We start from the raw sequence: 21,430 nt of genomic DNA on the forward strand, positions 1-21,430 counted from the left end.
GTGGCATGGGTGGGAGGTATAGTTACCTCAGGGCAGGGTTCTGCAAAGTCGGTCCTGGAGAGCCGGGTCCATGCCAGGTTTTTAGCATATCCACATTTAGAAAAAAGATGTTTCAGAAATCTACATTTTTCTAAATGTGGATATGCTAAAAACCTGGCATGGACCCGGCTCTCCAGGACCAACTTTGCAGAACCCTGCCTTAGAGCATGAGCTATAGTTATTTGAGATAGCTATAGTTGCTGAATTTCTGTAGTTTTGTGTGTGCAGAATCTGAACCTAACTATAACATCCCTTTAACCTTTGGTTTTTAGTGAATTTCTAAGTTTTTTTTTATTTTTAATTCTACTTTCCATACCTGTAACCTTTATTTTTTTCCAGTAAATTTCTATTTTTTTTAATGCTATGTCTAACTATAACGTTCATGTAAACTTTGTGTTTTTTCAGTGGCATCAATTACTGCCTTTAGTTGAAAGCATTGCAGATTGCCAACATCCAGAACTCATGATTGTGTACTGTGGAGACAATGACCTAGGCACAATTACTGAGGTAGGACTGGAAATTCTTTGCTAAATTAATGTCACATACACACATACATATACGCCTTGGTGTTCCCCAGCATTTGCCAAAGACAGAAGTGGCAGTGGTCAATCCAATTTTGTCAGCAGATAGAGAAAACCAGGAAACATACCAATAAAGGTGTTTCAGCATTTCTCCGAGACCCCAACCTGGGCTCTGTGTACCATAACAATGTGTGCTTCGATAAGGACTAAATATATTGAAAAGATGGCGTATATTCAACAGGTTGTTCCTCAAAAACCTAAAATACTGCATCCTGTTATATGTGTAATTATCATCTACACATCATAATCGCAAAGGCTCTATTCAGAGCCAATCCCTTTCTAAAACACTGGCACTTTTTGTTTCTAAATCCTTTTAATTTCTCACTCAGCTATGGATATGCCACTGATCCCCTGCCAAATAAGGGGTCTGCTGGCTAAACTGCAGGTGGATCTGTTCCCAAAAAAAGCACACATTGAATACAAAACAAAAACACGTTTAATAAAAACATATCTTATTGTGATTTATTTACCTGTATCACTGCCTGTGTGCGGGTGTGTGAATAGCTGTGTAACTGTGAAGGTGTGTGACTAACAGTCTAGTACCTGTATGGGTAACAAAGTTGTTTTCTGGATGTGTGAGTGGGTGTGTAGGTGGCTGCAAAGGTGTGCGAGTCAGAGTGTAAGTAGTTCCGTGGTTGTGTCTGAGTGTGTGTGAGTAGATGTGTCACTGGCTGTGTGGGTCCATAAAGGGTCTGTAAGTGGCTCTGTGTGTATATGTGTAAGTGGGTCCATAAATGGGACTACAAGAGGGTCCATAAATGGGACTACAAGAGGGTCCGGAAGTGGGACTACAAGAGGGTCCGGAAGTGGGACTACAAGAGGGTCCGGAAGTGAGTCCGTCAGCGGGTGTGTGTGTGTGTGTGTAAGTGGGTCCGTCAGCAGGTGTGTCTGTAAGGTGGTCCGTAAGGAGGTGCATAAGGCGGTCCGTCAGCGGGCGGGTGCATGAGTGGGTCCGTCAGCGGGCGGGTGCATGAGTGGGTCCGTCAGCGGGCGGGTGCATGAGTGGGTCCGTCAGCAGGTCTGTGTTTGAGTGGGCCCGTCAGCGGGTGTATAACTGGGTCCGTAAGCGGGTGTATAACTGGGTCTGTAAGCGGGTGTATAACTGGGTCGTGGGTCCATAAGAGGGTGTATAACTGGGTCCGTAAGCGGTTGTGTGTTTAAGTGGGCGGGTGTATAAGTGGGTCCCTAAATGGGGGTGTATAAGTAGGTCCCTTAATGGGAGTCCGTAAGTGGGATACACTCACTTATATACCCACTCGCGTGGGTGCATAAGGGGGTAATTGGATCCGTAAGTGGGCGTATAGGTGGGTGTGTTAGTGTTTGCATGGGTCTGTGAATGGGTGTGTAACAGTTTTCTGACTAAGTGGGTGTGTGAGTGGCTGCATGGGTGGGTGAACGGAGTGTTCATCTGGTTTTCTGGGTCTCGGAATGGGTGGGCGACTGTATGAGTGTGAGTAGTTGTGTGAGTAGGTGTTGCAGTAGGTGTAGGAGTAGGTGTGTGAATGCCTGTGTGGGTCTGCAAGTGGGTGTGTGAGTGGTTCTCTGGTCTCGGAATGGATGCATGCGTGAGTGTGTGTGTGAGGGGTTTTGTGAGTGGGCCTGTCATTGGGTGTAAGTTATTTATTTGGGGTATCGATATGATGCAGATTCACATGGGGACCATGCTGAGTACCATGGTGGAGCAGCATTTCCGCGTACACCCCAAAAACAAGTTTTGAGACAATTTATTGCCCATTAAGGGTCCCTAACAGACTCTTCTGTCAGTCCCATGGGGTTCAGATACCGCTATCCTGACCCCTTATATCCTTATTTACACTTTATCCTACACCCCCCCCCCCCCCCGGTTGCAGCCAACCAATCACAGCATTGCTCTTGGCGTGTGGATCTGCATCTCTAGATATACACAAATCTTATTTCTTTAATAACACCAAAACTACTGAACAGATTTGTACCAAATTAAAAAAATAAAAAAATAAAAATTACTCTTTCTAGGACAAGATTTAGCTTTTTGCCAAATTTGGTGTAATTCCGTCCAGTGGTTCCCGGCTGTAGTTGTGTCTAAAATTCCTGTGGGAAACTGCATGGGGAAAATGCATTTTGGGACCATCCACCCAACCCCATCCCCATCCCCATCCCCACCCCACTACTCTCACCTGCTCAGGACTTCCAAGATCCAGCACGCTCAAGCCCAACTGACACCAAAGGTTGAAGTAAACCTTTCTAAAGAGAAAATAATCCCTACGACTAAGCAGCGTGTGCATGTACTAAATCAGTTTGTAGCAAATGAACTGAAAAATGTGACCATAAGCTAATAAGGACATCACCTATGTTAAAATAGATGTGAACCGTTGATTATCTGTAAACGGGACACGATTTGCTGTTATACTGGATAGAAGACTATTAAAGTCCATTGACAGAATGATTACATCTATCCTGTGTATTTTTTTTTTTATTTTTATAATTCGAGCTGCTGTAAATACATTTTTCTGTTTCCAATGTTCGTCAGGTTTGCCAAGGAGGGACATTTTTAGGCCACTCCTTCCACAGAAGCTGTGAGCTACACCATAAAGGTATAGAAAAAGTAGATTAGCAGGGGTGTGGGGAGCAAAGAAGGCCTCTTCACCTCTGCCTTCACATCGCTTGGTCAGAAATCCAGCTGCTTTATTGTGTCTACATACATTATTCCATGGAATTGAGCTTTTCTGTCGCAGCGGGCCTTGTGTCTGCTATTTGCACACAGCATATGTAACATAGTCTGACTTTGGCTCACCAAATGGGGTTTTGCCGCATCGAGGGGCCTTTGCCACCTGCCACCTATTCTTTTAATCAAATGCACTGCATGGGTTCTTCCTAGCAGAAAATATATGTATTTGTTTAAACTGCTCCAGTGGAGCGAAACAAGGGAGAAGAAAGAAGCCAAAAGTGTAGGTGAAAACAAAAAACCAGGATCCTGTAATTTTTCACTGAACGGTTCTCAGCGGTTCAAGGTTCGGTTCGCACGATGGCACACCTTCTAACCTTGCAGCAGTGTGTGGGTCGGTACCATATGGAATATGCGCTCCGCATTGTTATTAACACTGAAAGGCGGAACATCACCAGTGCAATTCTCACTGACATTAGTTTCTGGTTAGCCCCAGAAAGAAAAAAAGATAAAAAATAATAATAATAATAATAATCACCCAAAACTATGCATAAGGCAGACCCCTAGGGGTACCTTCAATGTTTTTTCTCGTGCCCCTGCACATGCTTTATTCCCCAATTTCCCCCCTACCCTCCTACCCTTTCCCTGGTCCCTTACCTCCTCCTACAGAGATCCCACCTCAACCGGAGGGTGCAGTTGAATATCGAACATTGCCGTAGTTGCAGATCTAGACACTGCAATTGAAAAGCACCACTGTTCTTAATCTGCCGCCTACTATGGCCATGGCAAATGCAACCATTCAGAAGAGATGGAGGCTTTCCCGAGGGCATTTTCTACTGAGGTCCGGAGACATACAATCTTTCTGCACTCACCATACTGTGGGGGCATACAATCTTTCCCTTCTGTCCACACAACTCTTCAAAAGGCTGAGGTTTCACCAGTGAATATATAAACCATTAAGGAGATCAAAAGAAATTGTAGAAAAAACAGTTTCATGACATAATTTAATCCTGGACCTTGCCATTATATCACTTAGGAAATCCTAAATGATTAGATGATTGGCATTGGCACTGTCCAATTACTTGTATGCAGAGAAAAGTACCCATACGTTTCTGTTGGACTAGAAAACATTTTTGGGGTCGCGTCTGCAAGTGCATGCACTAGCGCATGCGTTTCACTTGCGAGACTCTGTTGTGTACAGTAAAGGGCTTGGAGCCTGTGTCACTCACCGTTTGTTGGCTTGCATGACACATCTTTACAGCTGCATAATTTGTCACTTCAGCCTCGCATAATTTCCGTTTCTCTCTGTGGCTCAAGGACCAAGCATTAATTGATTAAACTTAATCAAAGCCTGACCTCTGCTCCTGACCCGATCGAGGTACTATTTTGTTCTTTTTGACTTGTAGTGTCCTGCAAACAGAAGGTTTGTGACTGGCAAACATGTGCCCAGCAGGACAAACAAAATAGTAATTTTCTATTTTTAATAGCTAACTTTCTTTTATTTTGCAAAGTCGTCTTTTCTCATTTTCCACTCATGTTTTCTTTTGTTTTTGCTCGTGGGCCCACTCTGATCTGCCCCACTCCAAACCAAAACAATACACCTCACTCCAAACTTCCCCACTCCAATCCAAAGCAATCTGTCCCATTCCTATCGCCCCACTTCAATCTGCCTCATTCCAATCCAAAATAATCTGCCCACCTTCAATCCATTTTAATCTGCTTCAACTCCAAACAGCCGTACTTTAATTCAGAACAACCTGCCCCACTCCACCCATCCCACTTCGGTCTCAAACAACCCACTCAAGGCCAAAATAATATGTCCCACTCTAATCCAAGCCACCTCACCTCATCCCAATCCATCCCACTCAAATCCAATTCACCTCACTCCAATCCAACCCACACAGTCCTCCCCACACCGATCCAGTCCTCCCGCACACCAATCCAGCCCAGTACAATCTACCTCACTCCAATCCAAACCATCTCACCCCAATCCAAGCCGGCCCACCCCAATCCACTCCAGTCCATTCCAGACCAATTTAACCCACTCCAATGCAACCCACCCACTCCAGTCCATCCCACCTCACCCCAATCAAGTCCTCTGCTACCCAATCCATCTCAATCCAATCCACCCACACCACCCCTGTCCATTCCACTCCAATACTATCCATTTTAATCCACCCCACTCCAATCCAATCCATTCCACATTAGTGCATCCTACTCCAGTCGATCCACCCATTCCAAACTACCATAATCTACCCCACTTCAACCAAGTCCACCCCGTTTTAAATCAATCCATGCCACACCAATCCAATCCACCACACTCCCAATCCACCACAATCCACTCAAATCTGCCCCACCCTAATCCGCTCAATCTAATTCACCCCACTCAATCCACTCCATCTCACTCAAATCCACTTCAATCAGATACACCCCACTCAGTCCACCCCAGTCCAGTCAATTCATCCCACGCCAATCCAACTCATCTCAATGCAATCCATGCCAGTCCAATCAATCTGAATCCAATCCACCCCAATCCACCCACCTTCAATCCAAACATCACCTCCAGTCCACCTCACCTCATTTCAATGCAATCCAATCCACCCTACTCCAATCCAATCCCTCTCCAATCCACCCCACTCTAACCTATCCACCCCACCCCAGTTCAGTCCACTACACTCCATTCCACCCCACCACACTCCAGTCCACCCAAATCCAATCAAACACACCCCACCCCAATCCAATCCAATCCAATCTACCCCACCCCAATCCACCCCATTTCAATCTACCCCACTCACTCAATCCACCATATTCTACTCTGATCCACCCACTATATCCCAATCCAATCCATCACCCTTCAAACCATCCTGCCCACCCCACTACAGTCCATCCTGGGCACCCCAATCCAATCCACCCCACCCTAATCCAATCCTCCCCCTCTACAATCCAATCCAATCCAATCCAATCCACCCCAATCCAGTGAATCCAAACCGCCCCACCCAATCCAAACTGCCCCACCCCATCCAATCCACCCCACTCTAATCCACCCCACTCCAATCCATCCCTCAATCCATCCATCCCAGCCTACCACACCAATCCAAACCAACTAAACTAACCCAATCCAATCTAATCTAATCTACCCCACCCCCCTCAAATCCACCCACTCCAATTCAACCCACCACACACCAAACCTCCCCACTCAATCTACCCAACCCACCCCACTCTACTCTACTACAATCCACCCCACTACCTCAATCCAGTCCAACCCACTTAACCTTATTCCACCCCACACCACAATACTGCCACTGAACTCTACTCCCCTCTACGACACTCTATTCCTCCTACTCCACTTTACAGCATTCCAATAAATCCATTCTACGACACTACTTACCCCTCCACTCTGACACACCATGCCACTAACTTTTAGCCATGCTGAACAGCAGCTACCCTGGTGTACACCATGGCAAAACACATTTCCAAAGCCAATAGCTCTTGTGTAGGCGAGACCTATTGGCTTTGCCGATGCTTGTTACAATATGCCATAAGCACAGGCTCATCTCAGTAAGACAGCAAAACATGAGACTTGTCAGTATGTCTGCTGTGCTTGCAAATGGAAAATAAAGATTTCACATCAAGACTGACACAAGATGGGCCAGTACAATTTATGAACAGTAAATCCATCCCCAATATGGCTACTTTGCATGTAATAACGTACAGCCCATGGGGCAGAGAATATGCTGCACGACAAGGCTGCAACCTGTTTAAAGGGACATCGCCATCTACCAGTAGGGCAGAGTGTTTTAAAGAACAGTTCATACAGTGTATAAGAAAAATATTCATACTGTAACTACATCTCCCGAGCATTGGTATCTTTCAGCAACTCACATGGTTGACTTATTCTCTGTCATACAGGAAATCAACAGTAACGTTAAGAATGGTCTGGTTCCTATAGCTGGAAACTGTTTCGACCATGACATCAAAGTAGAGTAATGCAAACAAGTCGAGAGCCTAACAGGAGCTCAGGGTGGTCTTATTTGTGACGGTGAGAGAACCTGGAAATTGGTTGAGGAGCCCGTCATAAAAAGCACCACCTAGCACAGGCTGGCCCTTTTAGCTTGTGTAAACCACATGCTGCCTAGTAACCAGATCCACAGCAAATCTCTAAGGTGACAGACTATACTGGACCATTCACCGTATTTCAAAATAAAAATACGTTAAATAACAATCATGCAACCCCAAAGCAAATAGTTACATGGCTACTTTAAGTTCAAACTGTCATTACGTTTATATGTAGGCAAGTAACCTTCTTCCATTCTCCAGACAGAAAGTGTAATTTAAAAGTTACATAAGGAAAGAAAATGTAGGATAGATAAGGTTTTTTGGAAGACCAATAATCCAAGCCCCAGTTATAGTTGTTTTTAAAAAAACTTCACTCGCTGCATTTCTTCTTCACTTGCAATATTTGCTTTAGCTGCAACTTCTTGGCAGTTGACATGTCTGTGCCTCAGTGAGGAGACAGACGTGGTTTGAATTTTTTCTTGGGCTATGAAAAAATCCAAACATCATCTGGCAACTTCCTGAGGCTGATAGCCATCTGGTCCTGCACATAGGGAAACCTACCAACCTCAGACATTCCTTAGCACTAGACAACTTGGCTGGTGTGCCTTGCGTGGATGATACATGACCCCCCCCACACCCTCTTATTATTACCCAGAATACCCTGCTCAGGTCAACCATTGATAAATAAAAAGGTTTTCCTCACATTTCTATGACAGAACGTTCAGGATTTTGTGGGGTACAGCACCCAGTGTACAAACACTTATACCAATAAAGCAGTACACCACATGGGTAGGTGGCCCTATTGTAAAGGAAGAAGCATGCAAAATCTGTGATTGTATGAAGTCAAAAAGGGTCAATGTGGTCTTCACATGATCATAATGTGGGCTATTTCTGTCCCATGATACGGACCACTGTGTTTATTGGACAAAATGTGGAAACATTGGATTCTAAGACTTTTGACATTTCCCTGATGTTTTGCACTTTTTTCCACATAAAAAGTGATGGAAATGGGATTTTTACCCGTACTTTGATATTTATAGTGAATTCTAGGCAATACATTGTGATGGAAGTTCAAGAAGCCACATCACCATGCACTTCCCTGTGTCTCTAGTTTTCAGAAATGTCTGCGGTTTATAGGTTCTCCCGTGTGCCGTTCAACCCCATGCCCAAACAGTACAGATATCTCCCCACCAAGGAATCTCTACCCCTCAAAAGCATGGTCAAGTTTGTGGTTCACTGCTAACCCCAAACCCAATCTACGTATGTTTCAAGTCTTGGATGGGATATGCTCTTGTGCAAGGGAGACTAATGAAAACTACCATGTTTTATTTAAAAAAAAAGTTGCAAATTAAACATCTTGTTCAGTGTATTGCCCAGACCGACCAATCTGGCAGGGCAGTCTGACATGAGATAGAAACCTGATGATGTCTAGATGTTTAAAAGATATAGCTGCAGTAGGTTCCCATACAGCTCAAGGTTGATATCTGCAGCCAAAAGAGAGGCATGGGGAGCTCGAGGTTAGGGAAAGGGTGTCCCATGTATCAAATGCCAACTACTAGTCTATTTTGCTGTTGTTGACCTACTATGCAAACAGGATCATGAGTAGGGGGTTTGAAAAAGTTCAGATGACGATTTAGTGCCCAGATTGAGAGAACTGAAGCCCAACATCTTTGAGACAATGCAAGCTTCTCAGCCAAAGGAAATGTGACCATCCAGGGTAAACTTTATGGAAGATGAGTACCATATACAGGTGGGTTTTTACAAAAATAGGAATAGGACGCAGCAATATTAAATTACATTATATTGCATGGGATGCTTTGCTGACACATCCTATGTCCCAGGCTCCTTTTCCAAATGATTTACTCCAATTAACTTGCTTATTCTTATTAGGAAGTAGTTGTACCATGCGCACACCCCCATGTCAAATAAATCTAAAAAAAGAAAACTATGACTAATACAGAATTCCCTCTTGTCCTGCGGTTAATTGAGGTACTGGAATAGCCCTCTTCTTCTGATATGGCTTTTTCTTATTTTTTATTACATACATACATTTCCAACCCGCTCTCAAAAACTGTGAAATAAAACCAAGCATCAATTTTATGACCCACCTCTGCATGATCATTAATCAAACGATTCAACCTCCAGAGTGGGATATCTTATTATAGAAGACATGCCTAGGACTACTTTCCTTGAAACCTTAGCCAATGAGCCCTTCAGGATTCCAACAATATTCTTGATATCCATTTTCATGCAGCAATTTCAATATTGAGGCTAGAATTATTAATACACTATACTGATAAAGAGGAATTAACGCAGCCTTCGGCGACCACTGGACAATAAACAAACTTAGTAAGCAGAAGCAAGACTGGTTTGACCCAGTTATGACATTTGGCTTACACTCTATTACTACATGGACTGGTGGCTGGAGGTGAATTCTGACTGTTCATTCTGGTATCCATCACTTCTTGCTCAAGATGCAACAAAATAGCTCAAAAGGCGTCTTGCTTTTGGGCCTCATAAGTGTAACTTTTTTTAATGGCATACTCATCTTCTACCATGCAAGAGCTTTGACTTTGAAGACCGGATGCAAGTAATGCGAATTCTGATATCCGATCATTGCTGAAGCATTCTATTCTGTATAATGCAGGGATCTCTACTTTTTTTTGTAATTCGAGCATTCAGTAATCTACATTATTGGTAATTTCCAGGAAATATCCAATTGCCCTGGAATTGATTAAAATAAACAAGGATTGCTCTCTTCAACCATCGTGCACCTTTACATTCATTATTGCTTCCAGTAAAACATTAAAGATATTTTTAGTGAGCTACATTTAAGACATTAAGGTATATCAACTTAAATACATTAGGCTTGGTGAATAGAAGAGTCCAATTTAACACCCTCTTACTGAAAATGACATGCTCATTTGTAGCAACACCTCTCCATTTAGGTAGAAGGAATGTGTGGATCAATGCTTCCATGGATAACAGAAGCTCTTGCATAATTACCAGGGAAGATGAAAATGAAGAAAGCGCCAATGCCACCAATGATGGAGATGACTTCACTGATGTCTGGAACAAACATGGCAATGATGAGCGTCACGAGAACCCACAAGAAGGTGAGTACGAACCGAACAAACTTTTCATAGGGTTCTGTGATCACCAGGTATCGGCGTTTGTAGTGGATCCAATATTCTTGTATGACAGCCCTAGCAAACAGACACATGCCAATTAATGCCATATTTTTGTAAAGGGGAGAAAAGAAAGAAAAGAAGACAAAATACACCAGAAGATTAGTAGTGTTAGCTGTTTGTAACAAACAAAACTGTGGATGATCTAGGTGTAAATCAATGAAGAATTCAATTATCCTACAGAGCACAAAGACAAGAGAAGCCAGTATCAAAAGAAATGCTTGAGAGAGTACATTTACTATTTGAGAAACCTGCATGCTTGCGAAACAAAGAATGGTCATGAGACATCTTCTCATTCTTTGAGAAAGATGTATAAAGCACTTTTCTCCTCCTCCTATGAGAAAACACACAATTTGTAATGTGGATGTATGTCCATTAGGGTCTACAATGATTGGAGCTTCTAATAGATAATAGATGACATTTGTTTAAAATGCAACGACTTAGTTGCCATGGTACTGGCGGCACAGACTAGGAATTTTCGGGCACGCAAGATTCTGCCATCACTTTGTAATCCCAAAAACTACATTCATAAAATATTCCAGCATATAAACCAGGAGCATATTATCTTTCATCTGTGTATGAAAAGGTTTCAGACTTCATGACCAGATTTAAATACATTTAAATTATAGAGGGGATTTCCTAACGATTTAGATTGACTTCCTGTGGAGCCATCGATTTTGCAATGCTAGATTTTCTTTTTAGGACTGCTTGTTCATTCTAAAGTGATGCGGTTCTTGAGAAATAATCCACATTTTTCAAATGGATTTGTGATACATCAGTCCTCAGACAGCAGGTGGTAACCGGGACTGACATCTACAGGTTAAACCAATGACATTTGGGCATTACAACAAAACATTGGCATCAAATATGGTTATTACCTTCCTTGCATCGTATACTTCATAACAGCTGTTTAAAGTCAGATCAGACATCTAACGAGCCCTTTGATGAAAATGTGTCATCAGATCAGGGTACAGAGCACAAACTCTCCCTGGGAGTTGTAAACTCATGTTCTGACTGTATACCTTTCCACTTGGAAGATTTAAGAAAGTTAATAATACAGGAGAACGAAATATTTTAGAAGGGTCTTCACATATACAGGAAATTGAAATGGCAATATTGAATGCTATTATATTACATGTGGTGGTTTGCTTCCATTTCTTCAGTCCCAACTTCCTTTTCCAAGGTATTTACTCTATTTGACTTGCTCCTTCCTGTTAGATATTTCTGCCATGCACATACTTCCACACTTGTGTAAATGAGCAGAATATTTCGGAAGGGCTTCCACAATCGGGGAGTTCAACAAAATGAGGAGCCTAAATACATTTTACATTAAAATTAAACTTTCCTCTGCAGGAACAATTTTGTTAACTGAAGCCAGCAGCTTCAAGGGAAAAGGGGCAACCTTAAAAATACTGGCCGCCATACAGGGTCCTGTATCTTCTCAACTCTAGGCTTGAGACATCTGGTAACCTCACCAGAGGCCATATGTAAAAAAAAAATCAGGTTTTGCGACTCGCAAATTGCGTGTCAGAGCGACTCAAAATTTGTGAGTCGCAAAATCTGATGTACAACAGTGTCAATGACACTGTTTGCGATTCCCAATGGGGTTGCAAATGACCTACCTCAAATATTCATGGGGTAGGTCGCAATTTGCAACCTCATTGAGAATGGCCGCCGTCACAGGGATGGTGGCCTGCGTTGAGACAGCAGACCTCCATGTCTGTGACTGCTTTTAAATAAAGCTCTTTTTTTTTGTTTGTTTTTTAAATGCAACTATGCAATGAAATACACTGTTCCAAAAAGAAATACAGGGTAAATACTATGGTGTCCTAATTATTAGGAGCAAGAATCCTCACACACCCTATTGGGTGTCATGCTTCATCATCAGACGTGCTCCTCGTCAGGCCGGCGCTGCAATGTCTGACGGGCACCCCCCATAGTGGGGCTCTTTGCCGGAGATCTTTTCTCGATGATGCCACAAGCCCCAAGCGTGAGTAAGGAGAAAAAGAGGAGAGAACAATAGAAAAACTAAAATTAGCTCAAGACCCTAAATGAAAACTAAGTTTATTTGTCTGTGTAGTGTGATGGCCAAGATTAAAAATGTAACAAGAGAGTGAAATAGAGATAATGCTCAACCACTCTATATCAACTTAAGGAAGAGAGGAGGCCAGGAACTACCAGACCTACCTCAAAATGAGGTCGACATGTTTCACGTCTCTATGGTCCAAAAGGATCCTATGACGCTTCTTCAGGACCTAATGCATCTTAAACTTCTCCTACTATAAACTAAACTAAATTGACTCTTGCAATCTGTAACTGTCAGAAAAAAAGTTACCAGTCACTTACATGAGTCCAATCTGACCCGAACTTGCTGTTCCTATTAGTCACCCTGAGGATGTATAAAAACAGTTAACAACATGTAGCTTATTTTCTAGATAATCATTGTCAGGATAAGTACAAAATGTCATCAATAAAACAAGAAACAAGTGACAAACTGTGCACCACAAAGTGATGGTGTTGAAGGTGGCAAACCCATGCAAAGTGAATAAAGATGGGTTTACCCTCCCAAGTAGGTACCGGGCTTCATGGGACCACACAGGCCATTAGCCAGGCTTGCAAAAACTCTAATTGTCAAGAAGACAAAAAAGCAAAAAAAACACACACCTCTGTTACAGTACAGATTGAGACTTAATCCATATAGTGTGCTTAACTTGTACAATAATTGTATGCAAAATGTATCTGAGAGCACATGTTTAACCCACCCGTATAGTGTTACTAGAGCTGGTCTTGATTAAAAGAAACAGGAGACTAGTATGGATACGGGGTTACTGTGTCTGATTATTTATACAGCGGAAAAGAACTTCACTTCAGCCCTGCACACAACTCCTAAGTGGACAGGCAGTAAAAGTGTCATGTTCGTAATACGAACGATCTGCCAAGAGCAAACAGAAATGTGTCAAAAACAAGTTGGGAGTTCTCCGAATAATTAACCAGACCCAGGATTACACACAAAGGGGAACACTGGCTCGGAATCCGAACCCTCGTTGCTTCCCCTTCCATTAAAGTAATCGCATACCCGGAGACAACGTTCTATACTGCCGCCTCCCGAACTGGGGGGGCTCTCACATCATTTCCCATATGTTAATGATTAAACGAACGAACTTTTCTAGTCCTGGTTGCGTGTAGGTAACCCACTCTTGGCCGCGCTCCTGAATGATAAAGGGAGCCGCGGGCCGAGGGGTAGAAGAAGTCCTTAGCCCGGAAGCGAGAGCGTAATGCTGACGCTCTCGTTGCCAGGCAACACGGCTTGGCGCGTCCAGGAAAACCATAGATCGTGATGGTAGAAATAAAAAAAAAAAAAAGGGGAGCAGTACTGGCTCGTATTTGCTAGAACCTGTAGATAGCAGCCATAACAGAACATATGGAGTAACATAAAAAGCTTCCATGCAAATAGGCAAAAGTATTACTCTAAGGACTACGCCGAACAGCTGGTTCATTTGAAAAGCAGCATAGTTCATGTAATGAAGGACCGGCACAAAAACAAAAAGCAGTGGATGTCGGATATCCAAAACACTGTCCGTTTAAAATTATTATAGAAAGACTTGTTAAATAACAGTGATTTTCAATAATGTGTGTGTAAGGGGTGCAGGATCGAGTTGTATAAAGGCCATACTCGGGAGGCAGATGAATTCCAACATATGTATAGTAGACAGTATAGGTTAATATTCCTGCAATACAAGGGTGCTTCAATGCGAAAATTAATCCAAGGAATATCATCATTTAGTCCTTGGAGATGTGTATTAAGTTTATGTAGTGAACACTTAATTTAGTCGTGGCTCGACCGCTGTAAACTGTGTTTACTTGATCACCTGCCCTTGTAATCTACGGTATGTAGGAATGACTACTAGAGCAGTAAAATTGAGGATTAATAAACACCGTAGTAATATTTGTTGCGGTCGAGCCACAACTAAATTAAGTGTTCACTACATAGAAGCAAACCATAGTCTGGAAGACATGTGGTGGGTCGTACTGCAGACTTGCGCTCAGAAGGGTACGAGATTTCTCTTTGAACTGGAGCAACCTTGGGTGTATAAACTTAATACACATCTCCAAGGACTAAATGATGATATTCCTTGGATTAATTTTTCGCATTGAAGCACCCTTGTATTGCAGGTATATTAACCTATACTGTCTACTAAACATATGTTGGCATTCATCTGCCTCCCGAGTATGGCCTTTATACAACTCAATCCTGTACCCCTTACACACATTATTGAAAATCACTGTGTTATTTGACAAGTCTTTCTATAATAATTTTAAACGGACAGTGTTTTGGATATCAGACATCCACTGCTTTTTGTTTTTGTGCCAGTCCTTCATTACACAAACTATGCTGCTTTTCAAATGAACCAGCTGTTCGGCGTAGTCCTTAGAGTAATACTTTTGCCTATTTGCATGGAAGCTTTTTATGTTACTCCATACATTCTGTTATGGCTGCTGTCTACAGGTTCTGGCAAATACGAGCCAGTACTGCTCCCCTTTTTTTTTTATTTCTACCATCACGATCGATGGTTTTCCTGGACGCGCCAAGCCGCGTTGCCTGGCAACGAGACCTTCAGAATTACGCTCTCGCTTCCGGGCTAAGGACTACTACTACCCCTCGGCCCGCGGCTCCCTTTATCATTCGGGAGCGCGGCCAGGGGTAGGTTACCTACACGCAACCAGGACTAGAAAAGTAAGTGCCCCGGACATTCGTTTGTTTAATCATTAAAATATGGGAAATGATGTGAGGGCCTCCCCAGTTCGGGAGGCGGCAGTATAGCACGTTGTCTCCGGGTATGCGATTACTTTAATGGAAGGGGAAGCAACGTGGGTTCGGATTCCGAGCCAGTGTTCCCCTTTGTGTGTATTTCCGGGTCTGGTTAATTAATTGGAGAACTCCCGACTTTTTTTTTACACATTTCTGTTTGCGCTTGGCAGATTGTTCGTATTACGAACATGACACTTTTACTGCCTGTCCACTTAGGAGTTGTGTGCAGGGCTGAAGTGAAGTTCTTTTCCACTGTATAAATAATCAGACACAGTAACCCTGTATCCATATTAGTCTCCTGTTTCTTTTAATCAAGACCAGCTCTAGTAACACTATAAGGGTGGGTTAAACATGTGCTCTCAGATACATTTTGCATACAATTAGAGTACAAGTTAAGCACACTATATGGATTAAGTCTCAATCTGTACTGTAACAGAGGTGTGTGTTTTTTTGCTTTTTTGTCTTCTTGACGATTAGAGTTTTTGCAAGCCTGGCTAATGGCCTGTGTGGTCCTATGAAGCCCGGTCCCTACTTGGGAGGGTAAGCCCATCTTTATTCACTTTGCATGGGTTTGCCACCTTCAACACCATCACTTTGTGGTGCACAGTTTGTCACTTGTTTCTTGTTTTATTGACGACATTTTGTACTTATCCTGACAATGATTATCTAGAAAATAAGCTACATGTTGTTAACTGTTTTTATACATCCTCAGGGTGTCTAATAGGAACAGCAAGTTCGGGACAGATTGGACTCATGTAAGCGACTGGTAACTTTTTTTCTGACAGATTGCAGGAGTCAATTTAGTTTATAGTAGGAGAAGTTTAAGATGCATTAGGTCCTAAAGAAGCTTCATAGGATCTTTTTGGACCATGGAGACGTGAAACATGTCGACCTCATTTTGAGGTAGGTCTGGTACTTCCTGGCCTCCTCTCTTCCTTAATAAATGATATAGAGTGGTTGAGCATTATCTCTATTTTACTCCCTTGTTACATTTTTAATCTTGGCCATCACCCTAAACAGACAAATAAACTTAGTATTCAGTTACGGTCTTGAGCTAATTTTAGTTTTTCTGTTCTCTCCTCTTTTTCTCCTTACTCACACCTGGGGTTTGTGGCATCATCGAGAAAAGATCTCTGGCAAAGAGCCCCCCTACGGGGGGTGCCCGTCAGACATTGCAGCGCCAGCCTGACGAGGAGCACGTCCGATGAGGAAGCATGACACCCAATAGGGTGTGTGAGGACTCTTGCTCCTAATAATTAGGACTCCATAGTATTTACCCTGTCTTTCTTTTTGGAACAGTGTATTTCATTGCATAGTAGTATCCACAGGAGGGCATACACTGGACCATTAATCCTCCGAATCCCCCTTCTTTTTTTAAATGTTTTTTAAATCCAGCCTGTTTTCTTTAAAAGGAAAACGGAACGCATTTCAAAAACAAAAATGAAAAGTTTTTTTTCATTTTTTCAGAGCAGGCAGTGGTCCGTGCGCCCACTGCCTGCTCTGAAAAAATATTTTCGCTACCATTCACAAAGGGGAAGGGGTCCCATGTGGACCCCTTCCCTTTTGCGAATGGGTTAGCACCAGTTTGAAACTGGTGCTAACTGCGACTGTTGTGCGTCCGCATTCGCAGTCACAAAACAATCATACATAACATCTGGATTCGGTATTAGGAAGGGAAGCCCTTGTCACGCCCCTTCCTAATACTGAATCGCAAAACCCAAACTGCGATTCGGTAACAAGTTACAGAATCGCAGTTTGGGCTTTGTACATCCCAAATAGCATTTTTCAAGTCGCAAACTGACTGATTCGCCGTTTGGGACTTGAAAACTGCTTCATACATCTGGCCTCAGGTCCCTTCTCTGTGGCAATAATTTGTCTTTTAGCGTTCAGGTACTACTGTAATTTTTTTAGAAAGCTATTCAAAGCATGAAGAATAAGATGTATGGCATGGATTGGCGTAAGGACATGTTGGCAGGGGGTTAAGAGACAGTAAGCAGGATTTCAATTCTGGTCCTTCAAATACCTGCCCAGCAGGAGAACGATGGGGTAGATCGTAATAATGGAAACAGCGAAAAGTACTCTTGCTATAATGACGACTGTGTCATTTCCTGGGTAGGACATCAGAATGTCCGCAGCAACATCGTCCCCGAAGGTCAAATAGCCGTAAAGTCCTAGAAAAGAAGAGTAGCAACAAACTGAAGCTCAGAGTGTACAACAGCACAATCACCAGATTCACATTTAAGCAGCCATAAAATGGGCTTGCAATGCCTCTGTACTTCATTACAAAACAGAGTACAATACCAGTGAGACGTTACCTCAATGCACCGTTCACTCAACTGATTGCTGTCAACTAGAGAAAGGAGCATTCCAGTGTCATTGTTTATATGATCTGCACTAATATGGAAGCAGCAGATGGATGGCAGAAAATAACAATTAGATTTACAGATGAGTAACAGTGAATAAACAGGGTTTTTCAGCGAGGGGTTCCGAGTGACAAATAGATAGCAAAAGTAAAACTCTAATTACCTTTGATGTCACTCAGGTCTCTAATGTGAAAAGTATCCCCAGTACTCACTTTTTACTGGTGTATAATTTTATGTTGTGTATGTTCCACAAAATCGCCAGTCCCTGCTTTCAGCTCCTACGCAGCTCTAGAGGAGTAATGCGGGTCATGAAGAACATGGATTCTTCTTCCTGTCCCCATGTGAAACAAACAAATAACTTGCCTCCAGCCGCGAAACCCTCCACCGTCCACCACCTTACCCTCACACTTCCTCAAAACCTGCCACCTGGTCTCCATTAGAGCAGAGTCATAGCAGCCCTGACAGGCCCCCTGAGAGCCCTCTCTGAGCAGCTTGGAACTCCTTTCTAGCATAGCAACAGGTGGCGATTTCATTTGATCTTTTTTTGGTAACAGTTCATCAACATGATCATAGCAATGCGTTTCTATCCTTACCAGGACAGCTTTAAAACAGGACCGTTGTCTTTCGCATCTAGAAAAGCATTCTGGTATAACACGCGCGCAGACACATGTATGTTATACACTCAGTAGACGTTTTTCAAGCATACCAGTAATATTAGCCCTGAAGAAGTTCTCCTGGTGAAGACCAAAACACGTTAGTTGTAATCGTGCTGATGAACTGCTACCAAATAAAGATCGAACAAAATCACACTATTGCTAAAGGGATATCTTTGAATAATAATTTGGATTATCAAATGGCAACTTGGAAATGCATGACTCTTGATTGGCTGTATCTCGGATATTTTGTTTGTGATTAATAACTGTGGGCAACCAGTTGTTGGACAAGGGCACAACCTTGTGCAACAGTGAAACCAACTGGAAAGTACAGCGGAAAAGACTGAAGGCTGGCCGTTTATATGGTGGATGAGGTAAATGATGAATGATGCTTGCATGCCATTTTCCTAGGCACAGAAGTGAAGGTGGTTTATTTGTTCCTTCGTAGTGCAGAACATGAGCTGTGTTAGTGTTTGTGCCTCTCCTCAGAGTAAACATCATAGGTAAAGGAATTAGCGTGGAACAAAACCCAGTTGCAAAGTGATCTTAGGATGGCTTTAGTAAACCACAATCTGGCAATACACTGTATGGGGCATACATCACCAACAACTGTATTTTATTTGTAGTATTTATACATCGTTTCGTACTTATTTCATAGTATTTATTTGTTGTATTGATATAGCGTAGCCAGAGACCACAACAAACGCCACTCCACCAAATCTCATAAGGGATGTACATGTTCTAGCCCTTTCAACCACTCACCTCGTCAACAACAAAAGAATGTATCCCTCAGCACTGTTGTTTTTGTAGATAGGCTCAGCTGATCAAAAAACACATTACAAAGACATGGCACCGTTCCCAAAACTTCAATAGGAATCTTTGCCTTGTTCACATTTCTTGTTGCCAGGAGTTAATGCTTTCTCTGCTAATTAGCAACGCCATTGTATTACAGTATTCACAAACATTGCTTGACTGTAAAAATGGGCACCAACTCAGCAAAGGTAAATCTGCAAACACGTTTTTACTAATGAATTCAGCATTTGCTTGAGAGCTCACGTTAAAGCTCGCTTTCATTTTTCAAGGGTTAGAAAGATGGTTTTAAGCGGTGGAGGAATAAGAAGGTTGAATCCTGGAAGGGATTCTTGCAAATGGAATTCTATGCATAGCGTTGTCAGCCACAGGGAAAGTACATTACATTTAGCTTTCTGTTTGTAACTTCAATGGATTCCACCGACCATTTTTTCAGTGGGTTTACATTTGTTGCAAGTTCATTAATCACAGGTTTTGGTTAACTTGCATGTAAACCATGGCCAGTCAGTGGTGAGAGAAGACCTCAGCTACTTGCCCATCGTAGTTATTACGTCCACAAACCAGCCACCCTTTGGGATACCATAGTGGAGAAAACAGTTGTAGTCCCACAAATACTGTGCAGGTACTGAGGAATTTAGCTGTCCAACACTAATAGGTGCCACCATAGGGACACAAACCTGTTGCTGTGCAGCCCCACTTCTGATTCTTGGGTTCTTAACTGCCAGGCTCTGCACTCAACACTGCTAACAGCACAAGGCCATGAGCAGTCGATTGCACCCCTATGTCGGAACCAGCAATGCTTAATTTGAGCCAGTGGTTGCTGGTGGGGCCCACCAACGCTCATTTTTGGGGCAGATGAGATTCACGAGCACCTATTTCTTCTTACCAGGTATTCCCAGAGAGCAACACGGGAAAACATGCAAACGGGAAAAGAGAAGGAAGAGAAAACGGAAAAACCATCAACAAGGGAGAAAGCAGGAGTCTGCAAGAGTGAGATAAAGGGGCAGGGAGCATCTGGCAGTGGATAAAAGCGGCCTTGAGGTGGATGCAGGACTACGCAGCCTTGTTAATCAGCGCGGGGACATTTAATAGCACCGGCTGCAGTCTTTTGAGCAGTGTTGTGGGCACTGGCACACATTATGTTACAAATTAAGCACAAGTCCTCAGTGAAGCTCTGCAATGAACCTCAGTGTCCCATTCTGCAGGTGTGCCCTGCAATTGCGGCTCTTGTCAGATTGCCCACAAAGAGGCACTAAAGGACAAGCAGCCCTGTGACTTGTAGGTGGCTGCGAGGGAGGAGCTGAAGCGCAGGAGGGGTCCTGCACAAAGCAGCTCCGGGAGAACATTCAGTGAATGAGATGAAACTAGGGCTCATTTGTGTGAAATAAAATCACGCTGGGGACTTGTCCTGCGACTATGCCTTGGGGTCTTTCTTCCGCATTAATCCCATTTGAAAGTGCTGACAAATTGTGAGGTCAGTGGACGGAGGCACACGGAGCGCTTTATATGCCCAGAATCAAACAGTTAAATTAGTAGACCCGAGACCGCAGCACTCTGCTACAAAAACTGTACATTTACTGCTGTGTTGCACTTTGATGAATATACCATGTGATGCAGCACTTGCCCCTTCCCCCAGAAAATATTCCATCCATTTGTTTAACCACACATTTACTAGCAGATTTTTATTGACTCGAAATACTCTCAATCTTGCCAAAAAGGGTGGATAGATATAGGTAAAAAAAATGTATTGCATAAGTGCACACAATTTGGCCAAATGGAAGAGTGGGTTAAAATATATCTCCTGATTTCATATTTCTATCCATCCCTCTAGACCGTAACTGGGGTGGAGGTGATTCTGATGGAAAGACCAAAGGGCAGCCCTTCCCTGGGAAATGATGTCTTGTGTTGGGCCTTGCCCTGCCTTACAATACAGTGTCTTTTTCCCATGATATTCAGGTGAAGTCGATAATAGATGTCAAATGTCCCAGTTCCATGACTAAAATGTACGAATAGATTGGGTCTTGTGGCAGTAAATGATTACTTGGCAGAATGCATGGTACATAGGGATATTAACCACTAGTGTTTAAAAGCTTAAGATTATTCCAATCTACTGGGAATCCAGAGTTCATTTTTAAGTGTCTCTCAAAATATGGACTAGCGAGCAGTCCAGGCTTACTCCAGGAAATGGTAAAAGGATCAGAACCCAAATTCAGGATGAATAGTAATCACACTCAAACTAAATGTCCAGCTGAGTGATCCTTTAAGATAGCCTGGTTTGAAGGAGTGGGG

The 21,430-nt window shown here is 42.9% G+C and overlaps 1 protein-coding gene across 1 annotated transcript in view; it reads right to left on the reverse strand.

Annotated features, from left to right (window-relative positions):
- Positions 1–21,430, reverse strand: part of SLC38A8 (solute carrier family 38 member 8) — a 198,005-nt gene that overhangs the window by 48,737 nt on the left and 127,838 nt on the right. The window contains exons 7-8 of the mRNA XM_069215726.1: positions 17,339–17,486; positions 10,324–10,523 (exon numbers count right to left, since the gene is read on the reverse strand). Of these exons, the coding sequence (XP_069071827.1) occupies positions 10,324–10,523; positions 17,339–17,486 (348 nt within the window). The remainder of the gene's footprint in view (positions 1–10,323; positions 10,524–17,338; positions 17,487–21,430) is intronic.

This window comes from Pleurodeles waltl, chromosome 12, assembly GCF_031143425.1.
Source record: "Pleurodeles waltl isolate 20211129_DDA chromosome 12, aPleWal1.hap1.20221129, whole genome shotgun sequence".
NCBI classification, from domain to species: Eukaryota; Metazoa; Chordata; class Amphibia; order Caudata; family Salamandridae; genus Pleurodeles; species Pleurodeles waltl.